We start from the raw sequence: 13,532 nt of genomic DNA on the forward strand, positions 1-13,532 counted from the left end.
TGGATGATTTGAATATCCTAGGAACCTCTGGAGAAATCGCCCAAACAGTCGAATATTTANCAATTGCTCCACCACAGAGAACTAAGATGGGACCTCAAAGGAGGATGGGAATATATGTTGTATATGAGTCTCCCACCATTATAAAGTATCTTGAGCCAACCACAGAAGATTTATTTAAGGCCAGATACGCGGACTGTCACTTTGTTGAGTCCGAATTCCCAATGTTAGGGGGTGAGACTAGCAAGGTGGTTAAAGAATTAACATGAAATCAAACATCCTGAAATTGGCAAGATCCTCGAACTCTAGCATGTGATGCAGAGGTTCAAAAGATTATTCATTTACAGAAGCTAGCTATTCAATTGCCAGATTCCTTTGCTGACCCAAAGAGAGTAACAAATCGTACATACCAGCTTGTAATGCACCAGTACGTATTGTTGTTCAGAAGGAACACAATCAAGTTGCTACAGAGTCTAAACCACGTTTAAAACGAGGTAGACCATTAGGTTCCAAAGATAAGAACCCTCAGAAATCTAAGAAAGGTGCAAATCAAACCGAGGTTAAGGAAAATGCAGACATGGCCGCGGCAAATCCTAAGGTACCAAATGAGGTTTGAGACGCTGAACCTCAAGGACCTGAAGGTATTGATAATAATGAGATCTCAATCAATTATATCATGTCTGGAACTCAATGGAACCATAAAGATGTCAACATTGATGAAGTATTTGCATATAAAGTAGCACTTAAGATAAATGAGGATCATGAACCCACGTCTATATTAGAGTGCACTCAAAGTAAAGATTGGCTAAAAATGGAAAGAAACCATTGACGTGGAGTTAAACTCTTTAAAGAAGAGAAGTGTGTTTGGTCCGATCTTAAGGACAACGCCTAAAATAAAGCCAGTTGGACATAAGTGGGTCTTTGTAAGGAAGAGAAATGAGAAAAATGAAATCGTGAGATATAAGGCACGGCTTGTAGCACAAGGATTCTCTCAAAGACCAGGAATAGACTATGAGGAGACATACTCCCCTGTGATGGATGCAACAACATTTAGGTACTTAATAAGTCTGGCTATAAGAGAAAAATTGGATTTGCGGTTAATGGATGTTGTAACCGCATACTTATATGGTCCAGTGGATAATGAAATTTATATGAGATTACCAGAGGGTTTTGAGCTCAAAGATAAGAGTGGTTCTCGAGAACAGTACTGCATAAGGCTGAACAAATCCCTTTATGGACTGAAACAAAGTGGTCGAATGTGGTATAATCGATTAAGTGAGTACTTAGCTAAAGAAGGCTATAAGAATGACCCAATCAGTCCATGTATATTTATAAAGAAGTTTGCAAACAAAGGGTTTGTGATAATAGCAGTATATATGGATGATTTGAATATCCTAGGAACCTCTGGAGAAATCGCCCAAACAGTCGAATATTTAAAGAAAGAGTTTGAAATGAAAGACCTAGGTAAAACTAAATTCTGTTTGGGATTGCAGCTTGAGTACATAAATGATGGAATCTTTGTGCATCAAATGGCATATACAGAAAAGGTACTCAAGAGGTTTAATATGGACCAAGCTCACCCATTGACCAGCCCAATGGTTGTGAGGAGTCTTGATTTGGATAAAGATTCATTTGGTCCAAAGAAGGCCGATGAAGAAGTTCTCGGTTCTGAAGTGCCATACCTCAGTGCTATAGGAGCGTTAATGTTCTTGGCTAGCCACACTAGACCGGACATATGTTTTGCCGTGAACCTCCTAGCAAGATTTAGTTCTTGTCCGACTAAAAGGCACTGGAACGGTGTTAAGCATGTTCTGCGTTACCTACAAGGGACGGCAGACTTTGGTTTATTTTATACTAACTATAACAAAGAAGGTTTAGTTGGTTTTGCTGATGCAGGTTACTTATCGGATCCGCACAACTCTAGGTCTCAAACCGGATACGTGTTTACACACGATGGTACGGCGATTTCGTGGCGTTCTATGAAGCAGAGCATTGNAGTGAGTACTTAGCTAAAGAAGGCTATAAGAATGACCCAATCAGTCCATGTATATTTATAAAGAAGTTTGCAAACAAAGGGTTTGTGATAATAGCAGTATATATGGATGATTTGAATATCCTAGGAACCTCTGGAGAAATCGCCCAAACAGTCGAATATTTAAAGAAAGAGTTTGAAATGAAAGACCTAGGTAAAACTAAATTCTGTTTGGGATTGCAGCTTGAGTACATAAATGATGGAATCTTTGTGCATCAAATGGCATATACAGAAAAGGTACTCAAGAGGTTTAATATGGACCAAGCTCACCCATTGACCAGCCCAATGGTTGTGAGGAGTCTTGATTTGGATAAAGATTCATTTGGTCCAAAGAAGGCCGATGAAGAAGTTCTCGGTTCTGAAGTGCCATACCTCAGTGCTATAGGAGCGTTAATGTTCTTGGCTAGCCACACTAGACCGGACATATGTTTTGCCGTGAACCTCCTAGCAAGATTTAGTTCTTGTCCGACTAAAAGGCACTGGAACGGTGTTAAGCATGTTCTGCGTTACCTACAAGGGACGGCAGACTTTGGTTTATTTTATACTAACTATAACAAAGAAGGTTTAGTTGGTTTTGCTGATGCAGGTTACTTATCGGATCCGCACAACTCTAGGTCTCAAACCGGATACGTGTTTACACACGATGGTACGGCGATTTCGTGGCGTTCTATGAAGCAGAGCATTGTGCCACTTCGTCCAACCATGCAGAGATCCTAGCAATTCATGAAGCCGGACGAGAGAGTGTATGGTTGAGGTCGATGACTCAACATATTAGAGCAAATTGCGGAATGGTCGAAGACAAAAAGCCAACCGTAATCTACGAAGACAATACGGCCTGCATCGCACAGCTCAAGGAAGGTTACGTCAAGGGAGATCGGACGAAGCACATCCTACCCAAGTTTTTCTTCACACATGAACTACAAAAGGTCGGAGAAGTTCAAGTGGTGCAAGTTCAGTCATGCGACAACTCAGCCGATCTCTTCACTAAGGCATTACCGACAACTACATTCAAAAAGTTCATGCACCAGATTGAAATGCGGAGGCTTAAGGACTTTAGGGATGCTTAGAACAAGGGGAGCAATGCGTGCTGTACTCTTTTTCCTTCACCATGGTTTTTTCCCACTGGGTTTTCCTGGTAAGGTTTTAATGAGGCAGCAACCCCCTAGCGTATTGCATTGATCCCTTAGCATCAGTATGGTTATGTTATCCAAGGGGGAGTGTTATAAACCACTTAACGGATGGACTCCATAACTAGGCCCATACACGGCTCGTTCGTGGCCCGTGTCCGTCAAAGACAATAAGGCCCATCGGCCATAGGTTTTATGTCTAGTCGGTTATGTACTCTACTATATATATATGTAACCTCGAGTTTATTCAATAATAAGACAAGAGAATTACTCCATTCGATTCTCTAGTTTACAACTAATTCGCAATTGACTTGATGATACAAAAAACTTACCATCAGGATCAGCATTTTCTTCGATTTGCAACGCGTCTAAATTGGCTAAATCGGAATTAGCAGGGGTAACAGCAAGTATCAAGCAGCCAGGGTTCTTAATGTAAGACAAGATCATGGTTCTTATACGAGCTTCGATATCAGTAGGCTGATCACCAACAGGAACCTTAGTGATACACAAGATAGATATCCAAAACATTAGGGGAAGATATTTTCAAACGAATTGGATTATCTGATACACCTTTGTTCTCTCCTGATATTCTATTAGTCTCAGCCTACACAAACAATTTAAACCATCATCAAAACTGATATGTGACAAAGAAGCTACACGAACACTTGGAAGAAGAGAATGAATGAGAATATATAAACCTCAATTCTACATTCTACTTTCACGGTTACAACCATTTATACACCAAAATCAAAACTTTTGATTCAAAAGTCATCACAAATGCTACAAGCTGAAAACGCTATTTGTAACAGGAAGAGGCCTTACCAATGGTGGAGCCAAGTGAATGTGAAGAGTCCTGAACAGACTGTGTAGCCTTTTGCGTCACTTCCTCGGTCGTACCAGCGAGCCAAGAAGTAACAGCTCCACTCAGCTTCTCCACGCTCTAAGTTTTTGAATATACAAATCGAGAATATGTGTTGTGTGAGTGGAAATTTGAAGTTAAAGTGAATTTAGGTGGACAAGACATAAGTCTAGTTTCATGACAGATAAGGGCAGAGGTAGGTGTTCCCCCATTAATTCGTTTTTTTTTGTTTTCTTTAGATATATACATTTTATGTTTTCTTTCACAATCAGATATATTAAGGAAATTGGAAAAAGAAAATACATTTTTCGAAACAAAAACAAGAAAATGATAGTCATGTGGCGGGCTATTATTAGTCATTGTTTGAGACTTTGTTCTCAGAATCCACCTCTCACTTCGATTACTCCCGCTTAGCTGTCAGACTGACTTTATCCGTCATGATTAGTTTCTTAAAAAAGTCAGTTATCCAACATTTATCTGATTCAGTTACTTTTGGCCTAGTCATATTCCCGATTATTTTTAGATTATCACTGAACACCCGTTAGCGTTTTGCCAAATTTTAAACAACGGTTTGAGAAAATGGATGGAGTAAGGACTTGGGTGGGCTATTCGGTATGTTGAAGCTCCAAAAGGAGAGTTGGGATTTTTTCTCTCAGGAGGTCCACCCATTTTGGTCATTATTTCTGTTAATGGGCCTTTTGGTCCACTCATTTTGTTTTTTTTTCTTTTCTGATGTTCACTCCCACCTAACTTAGTCAACAAAAAGTTACATGAAAACAAAAACAAATTTGTGATTTCGCATTTCGATGTAATCGATGGAGAACAAAACTGAGATTAAATGGTAAAAGAGATTTGTTTCTTCCAATGGTAGAAAAGGTATTTATACTTAAGTAAAAAAAAAATTATTTAAAATAAACTTCCTACAAACAATTTTTTTTTTTCACAAAACTTTGAATTCTTACCACCCTCATATATCTTATCCTATTCCGAAAGTACCTAAACAACATTAAAGCACATTATATTTCATACTATCCTAGTTCCAACAATATCTTATGTGAATTTTGGGCCAAGTCAAGTGATTGAGGAAAAATATATAATCCACAAGATCCTTTGAATATACTTAAGTAAAAATGAATATCCGAGACTCTTATCTAGAATTCTATCCTAAATAAAGCACGTCCACTTATGTATCCATCACAAGATTTCAAGTGGGTCATCTTTTATTTCAAGATATTGTTAGTCTAAACCTCTCCTATACCTCATTAATCGTGAAAACTTATTTTATTCAAATAATTGCTATTCAAACGACGGATCAAAAGGTTAAAGTACTTTTATGTTATTGTATATTTCATTATTTTTGAGCCGCATTGTCCTCTTTTCTTGTTTGTTCATATGCAAATTCGAAATCAAAAGACTTATAGAACATTACATATTTATTTCATCAGACATTTGAGAAATCCGATAGAAAATGTCTCGCAAACCGGAAAACAAACGTTAAATCCGGAAATTAAAACTTTAGATATAAAAAAAAAAGAAGAAGAAGAAAAGCAGAAAGATATAAAATCAAAGGTGGGGGATAATGTTTTGATGTTTACAAAGAAACAAAGCAAAGGGGGAGAGGTTTGGAAATTAAGCATTGGTGAAGCTTGGGGGCTTGTAGGCGATGAAACTGATGCACTGCACTTGACGGGTGTTGTCGAATCCGATGATCCTAATGAAGGCTTCGGGGTACTCCTTCTTGCACTCCTCGACTTCCTTCAACACTTGAGCGGAGTCGGTGCAACCGAACAAGGGAAGCTTCCACATTGTCCAGTACCTTCCATCGTAGTATCCGGGGGTGTTACCGTGCTCACGGTGCACAAACCCGTTCTATAAAAACCACACATGTTACAAACCAACTCAGAATATTTTTTAAAAAGAGTTCCTAATCAATATTATACCACCAACAACAACAAGAAAATAGTCCAAGATCTATATTATGTTCAAACTTGATTACCTCCAACTCGAATTCAACACAGGGAATCCACTTGTTGCGGATAAGGTAGTCAACTTCCTTAGCCAATTCGGATTCGGTAAGGTCAGGAAGGTAAGAGAGGGTCTCAAACTTCTTCTTTCCGATCGGAGGCCACACCTATAATTTTTTAAGATTTACACAATAATAATAACATTAGTTCATGTAATTCGAATGAATATATACAAAAAAAAATCGAAAGAAGAAAAATATATATATGAACCTTCATGCAGCTAACTCTTCCGCCGTTGCTTGTGATGGAAGTAATGTCGTTGTTGGCCTTGCGGGTGGCTGGGAAAGCAGCGGAGGACTTAAGTCCGGTGAAAGGAGCGACCATAGTGGCCTGAGCCGGAGAGGCAACCATTGTAGCGGAAGAGAGCATAGATGAAGCCATTGTTCTTCTTTACTCTTTTGTGTGACTGAGGATAGGTCTAGTGCTTTGCTCATCTATATATAATGATAATAACAATGAGAACAAGCCCTTGAATGATCCGAGGGTCGAGGATTCATGAGGTTGGATTGTGAAGGGATTTAGACCGTTAGATGTTGAGTGTGGATATGTGTGAGGGTTAAGTTCACTTGGTAACGGCCACAGAGCCTAAGGTAAGGTGTTGAGACCCTTATCGGTTTGTACCGCTAGAACAGTGCCACGTGGAAGATAACTCCATGAATCTTATCGTTATCTATGAGTGAAAATGTGTGATGGGTGGTGCTAACTCGTTTTACTTTCCGGAGGTTTTGGTTTTGGCTCCGTCCCTTTTTTGGGGGATTAATATTTTTCCTTATTACATACAACCTCTTTTTTTACCTTTGACTTGGATAGATAAAACTATATATATAGAATGATCTTTTTTTTTTTTGTCAACTATATAGAATGATATCTTATACATTAATTCTCTGTAAAATATGCCAGAAAAGATCAAGTTTAATGTGAAAAGTGAATTTTTAGTAATCATACATTTTTTAACCTTGGATTTGGTAAAATATTAGAATGGTATGGTTCACGAATAAAAATGGGAGTTCCTTCTTCAGGTGATTCTTGTCTCATCATATTTCTCTAATGCCTCGCTCGAGCTTCGAACACATCATGATGGGTTGCACTATTATGTGCCTTCAGTAACCGTAAGAGCTGGAAGAGTTATAATGCCAAGACAAATACTTAATACACAAAACAATAGGAAAAAAATGGAATATTTATCCAACATTTTACATTGTAAACGTAAAACAACACTTCCACCCAAAAAAAATTAATTAAAGCAAGACTCTTAAAACTAGATATATTCTTTCCACATCTTAAAACATATTGTTATCAAGTTGTATTTTTTTTAATATCGTTTTCTAGTTTTTAAACTAAATTATATTTTATCTATTAGTTAGAAAGACAAATTTATTAAGAATGAATGCTCTAATCGCCATCATTCTTAGTGGGTCATACGTCCTCTCTCAACCCGTGGATCTATCTAAGGATGGTCGTTCAATTTTTTAATCTGGTTTTGGTTTGGTTTTTTGATTTATGATTTATTCGGTTTTTTGTATTTTTCAATTTGGTTGCGGTTCAGTTTCTACGGTTTTACAATTTTTATGGAAAATATAACTTTTTAAAAAGCATATGTATTTCGTTCAGTTAGGTTACTAGGTTTTACCCCGTGATATACCACGAGTCTATTATTTTGTTGATATGATATTGTAATAGTTTAGTGGTGCTTGTAGTCGATGGTGAATTGCATCTCTATATATACTGTTAACGGTTGTATATAGGTTTTATATAAACTCTTGATTCGCAAGTTGACAATATACATTTTGTTATTTGGTTAGCTATGATTTAGGAATGAATGATATCACATATTCTTATTTTGATTCTCAATTGATATTATTGGATTAATAGTGTATATTTAAAGCTAATAAGAACTTAGCAAATATTTAATCGTTTATTAAACGAAAATTAGATATTTCCTAAGATGTATTCATTTGAATTAGTTGCTATATTATATGGATGTGATTATAGAATTTGTGTTATCAATTCTTTTTGTCAAACTCAGCCCTAAAAATTCGGCATGTAAATTAGATCTTTCCTAAGATACAATAGGCATTACTTGACATTAATTGGATGTAAATAAGTACGCTATGGATTAGAAACCGGCCCAAAATATTCGGTAATCTTAAAGAGGATCCGGATAATTGAATCGGTTATAATTTTAGTTAAAAATCTAACCCGAAGTTGGCAAAAAGCCAAAGAGTAATGGCACCCTATTGTACTCTAAAAATGTATTTCGAGCTCTATATGTGGATGTACTTGTTTGGTTATAAATATCCTAAGAAAAATTTTAAAATATATATTCGTTTATAAAAACTCAAATCACATCATATGCAGAGAAAAAGATCTAAATTTTTATTAACTTTATGAATTAAATAGTAATTAAAATAATTAAATATAAAATTAAATAAAAATGCAAGGAGAATTATATTTTAATCTAACATATTGATTTAAATTAGGTAGACAGTTTTTAGGAAATTAATTAAACTTTTCTAATGGCAAGTAAATGTAATTTTTTTACACCTTTTAAGGTTAGTTTCATATTTGTACTTCCCAATTAATATAGTAGGATTTCATAAGTTATTTCATAAGATTTATAAATTACTTTGGGGGATAATTGTAACGTTCTAACCGCCATCATTCTTAGTGGGTCATACGTCTTCTCTCAGCCTGTGGATCTATCTAAGGATGGTCGTTCAATTTTTCGATCTGGTTTCGGTTTGGTTTTTTTGATTTATGATTTATTCGGTTTTTTGTATTTTTCAATTTGGTTGCGGTTCAGTTTTTACGGTTTTACAATTTTTATGAAAAATATAACTTTTTAAAAAGCATATGTATTTCGTTCAGTTAGGTTACAGTTTTATTAAGTGATTCTATATTTTACAAAAAATAATCATTATGTTTGTTGCATAAAATAAATAAAAAATAGAAAGAATATATCAATCAATAAGTTTTACATAATTTCAAATTATAGAATCTAAATCTAGTTTCGAAAATCCAAATAATTCAAAATTAAAATACAAAGAAAATAATTCAAATAATTATAGACCCAATTAAAAAAATCTTAAAGACATTATTATATTTATTATAAACTGAACATAAATAATTATATATAGGTATTCCAAATATTCATCAAAAAAAAAACATTTGATTTTACGGTTTTTAACCAAACCAAACATAAACGATTTGGTTAATAAACAAATAGATTTTAGACTTAACTATAACCAAAACAAACCATTTATTTCAGTTTGGTTTAGTTCAATTTTTTGGATTACGGTTTTTTGCTCACTCGTAATTTCATCTTTATCTGATGGCCAGTTCACTAGATCTGAGAGGCTTTAAAGACTTATTTACCGATCCTACAAATCACCACATGATTTTTCTCCGTGATTTTTCCTCACTCATATGGTTCTGGTAATCACTTCTTGGAAGGTCATCCGTCCAGAAATCGCTCTAGCTCAAACAGTAAACTGTAGAGTTCTCTAAGTATTATTGACCAAAAAACAAGTGCACTTGTACGAAATACGTGGCCAAATCAATTATTTTAAACTTATCTGCATGCATCACCATATTTCATGAAAGTGGAGTAGTCCTGGGCATTCGGAGTAAACCGAGAAAACCGAATCAAGAAAACCAAAAATTTTGGTTCTTGGCGCTGATTGTGAGGAGAAAGCCAAACCGATCGGCGAAATAATTTTAGTAATTCGATTATCAATTCGGTTCGGCAGACGATAACTGATCGGTTTTTTGGTTAATAGGTGCACCATATAAAATGAAAAAAAATCCTAGATCTTTCATTTCTTCTCTTATTTTTTTCTCTGCCTACGAAAGAGAACTTTTTCTATACCTCCTTCTCATTCTTTCTCATTTTATTATTCTTTTTGCTGCATCTTCCCACCTATTTATGTATCTTCTTCTCTTCGTCATCATAGATCCATGGCCAGTGTTTTGCACAATAGTTTCAAAACGTTGTTAGCCTTATCACCATCATTCAGATCTATGAATGATGGTCCATCAGTCATTTATAATCAATTCTCTCCGACAACTAAACTGTGGTACAGATTCACCGCTACTAGCTTCCTCAACACCAAACTCACGATTGGTAAATCTTCCGATCTAATCGACTTTCATTTTTTTTTCTTTTCTTATTTCATAAGTTTAGATAAAGGATTGCATGTTGCTTTGATGATGGTAGGTTATAGATCTCAATGAAGGCATGTTTCTTCACGGGGAGATCCCACTGCTAGATGCTAATGCTACTGTCGCCGTCGCATATCCGCCGCCTTAGAAATGAGTAGGGGCAAGGAGTTCATAAAACCCTAAATTTTAATGGATTGTTGTTGCTATTTAATTTGGGCTTTGTTTTGTAAAATTTGGCCCACTAGTTTAGTGGTTTATAATTGTAATTTTGTTTTTGAAGCCCATTCTTATAAATTTGGTACCGAATTAAAAAAAAATCGGTTTATTTTGGAATTGATTTTAAATCCAATAACCGATCCGAATAAACCGATTACCGAATAACCCGAACCGAACTTTATTCGGTTTAATTCGGCGGAATTTTTAGATAACCGAAATTTTGAAAAACCGAATAACCCGAATTAACCGAATGCCCAGGGCTAAAGTGGAGTATTACAATAATTACTAGTTGGGGACTCTATACAAGTACTTATAAAGTTTTAAATGTATTTTATAAGGTTTTATAAGATATATTATAATTTTTACAAGGTACTTATAAGGTTTTTATAAAGTATTTACAAAATATGTATAAGATTTTACACATGTATAAAGATAATTTTTGTATGCTTTTATAAAGTTACGCAAGTCCTTCTGTAGATCTCAGAATTTTAGGGACATTTTTCTTAACGTTTTAGAGATAGAGTACTTTTGAAAAGTGATATTGGAAAATAAGCATTCTTAAATTCCTCTAAATTTATTAGTTATTTAGAAAAATAAAAACAGAACTTTACAAAATTTTATTTTAAACATTTAGGGCAAAATTTTTGTAGAATGACACTCTAAATTCAAAAGAGTGAGAGTTTATCTCTCTTAAATTTATATAAATTTTAGTTTATTTCACAAAAATGAAAGGAGCGATTATGTTACAAATAAAATGAATAATTGATTAATGCAAATAAATACATTTTGAGTTTTGACACATATAAATCAAAATTGATGTTACTCAAATCAAACTAAGTTTTGGTTCATTTAATCTCTTATTTTTCTATTTGAGAGCATTATTGCATTTAAACTCTCTAGTTAATAGTTATGTGTAATCTGCTGTTTATAATTTTCTTTTACAGTTTTGTTTTCAGTTTGAACTCCAATACAACAACCATATTAATACATTAGACCATGTCCAATAGAGCAACCCATATGGGTTGCTCAAAAATAAACTAATTATATAATTAATATTAAACTAATCAAAACAACCCACTAACTACTTAAACCAAAATCATCCTTCCATTAGATAAACTTTCATAGGTTTCTCAATCATTAAAATAATTATTTTTTAAACTATTGTTTATTAATTTTCAAGTTTTAATAATTTAAAATGATAAAACAATTATTTTAATTACTTATATTAAAGGGAAACAAAAATATTTTACATGTTACACAACTTTTAATCTTCTATTCTGTTGGTAATCCTATAACATACCGTGTTCATGATCATGAACATTGTGGTGACTTGTAATAAGAGATTAGTCTTCCGGACCTTTCTAGATCAAACCCTCCAATTCCAAGAACATAATCCAAGTCGACCTTCCCATACATAAACCGCTTCATGTGAGCCATGCTGTTTATGGTCTGAAAATAACCATAGCATAAATGTTAACGCAAAGCATAAGAGAATAATCAAAAGCAGCAGGACAATGCAGATAATCTGGCTCACAAACGAAATGAGTCTTACCCCCACGGAGTGAGCAATCTTAACAATCTTCCTGAATCCCATTTCAGCATCTCAATAAAAAGAAGAAGCTGCATATAATAAGACAATGCAGAATTGCAGATAACGGTTTAAAACAATCAGGTTCAAAGGATTGATCTATATGTCTCAAACGATACTTTTAAGAACTATATTTCTTACCAGATATCTATCCATTAATCTATCAATTTCTCCTCTCCAGATGGATGAACAAAAACACCAAGTGGACTCTGGCGACATTACCAAATTATTACAACAAAGTCAATAAATCAGTTTATATGACACAAGCAAAAATCTAGAAACTGTTTTCAAAATACATCAATTTGGACACTTGAGAATCCACACTTACAGAGAGCAATTTCAAATACTGCAAATACTTGTCAGACCAAGTGATGAACATAGGATGTAGGGTCTGCAGTCCACGAGGTATACATGTACACAAAACTACTGAAAAATAATCTGCAAAACAAATATGTAAAATCATGTTGCACGAGTTTGTGAGAAGCCACACAAGGAGACATAGATCCAATTCTTTTAACGACGAAACACAGTAAGTGCAACTACCACAACCTAATAGACGTGCATAGTTCAACAAGTATGTAGGAACATCAATCAGCAGGATCATTCTAAACACTACTAGTAGGAGTTGACTCCTCCCAAAACCATTCGTAAGTTATAATTATCAGTAACTAATAACACTTAAAAATCCTAGTCACTCGTTCATAGACAGAATCAGAACCTTGATTGAACCAAAACAAGAGAGGAAAATAAAGATTCCCCCAAAATCGAACTAGGATATTAGAATAAAAGAATCGAAATCGATGGATTACAGAGACTAATCAAAGTTTATTTCAAGTTGAATGCTGTGATGCGAGAAAGAGAGAGACGGTGGATGAAACAAGGGAGAGATGGAAAAAAAAAATTAATGACATGCACTAAATCAGAGATGAGAAACGAACCTTGTGTGCCCAATTCGCTAGCCGGTGGACCTCGCCGTCCGCTTAGGCCAGTTGGCCGTGAAGACCAAATCATCAAATGTTAGGGCTTAGCGATTGGAAGCCGATCCGACAACAAAGCGGTGTCAAACATCAAGAACCCTAACATTTATGCCGGCCAAATTGAGTTTAAGAAATCGATTGATTTTTCCGGATTAGAGGTGAATCGGTGAAACCATCGCCGTTATCATCGAGAGAGAAGGGAGAGGGGAAGGAAGGAGAAAACGGCAAAAAAAAGTTTTTTTTTTTTGTATATACCTGACAACCAATCAAAATCTAACACGTACCGTTGAGAAACGATTCTTGATTTATTGGATTACATTATGGACTTTTTAATTTTTTTTTGGGCCTTAAAATATAAGAGAAACTCATAGAGCATAAATGTTTAAGGCCCAAAAAAAAATATAGGAGAAACCTCATGCAAGCTTGAGAGAACTAGAAACATTGCTAAACTTAAAACCAAACATATCTTTCTCATGGCATAGCCGTAGAGATTGTCATTATTACAATGAACCAAATTGAATACACTGTCTTGATATTTTTGAAATTGAACT

General features: G+C 34.9%; 1 protein-coding gene and 1 long non-coding RNA gene across 2 annotated transcripts; both read right to left on the reverse strand.

Annotated features, from left to right (window-relative positions):
• LOC104701308 (ribulose bisphosphate carboxylase small chain 1A, chloroplastic) lies at positions 5,422–6,515 on the reverse strand. The gene is made up of 3 exons (XM_010416956.2): positions 6,250–6,515; positions 6,012–6,146; positions 5,422–5,884 (listed from the first exon to the last, which is right to left on the reverse strand). The coding sequence occupies exons 1-3, from the start codon at positions 6,418–6,420 to the stop codon at positions 5,645–5,647; spliced, it is 546 nt and encodes a 181-aa protein (XP_010415258.1). The 5' UTR covers positions 6,421–6,515; the 3' UTR covers positions 5,422–5,644.
• On the reverse strand, positions 11,619–13,234 carry LOC104701309. The gene is made up of 5 exons (XR_753799.2): positions 12,943–13,234; positions 12,333–12,442; positions 12,146–12,213; positions 11,969–12,036; positions 11,619–11,865 (listed from the first exon to the last, which is right to left on the reverse strand). It is a non-coding gene; the product is annotated as an uncharacterized LOC104701309 (long non-coding RNA).

Source organism: Camelina sativa, chromosome 7 (assembly GCF_000633955.1).
Source record: "Camelina sativa cultivar DH55 chromosome 7, Cs, whole genome shotgun sequence".
Classification (NCBI taxonomy): domain Eukaryota; kingdom Viridiplantae; phylum Streptophyta; class Magnoliopsida; order Brassicales; family Brassicaceae; genus Camelina; species Camelina sativa.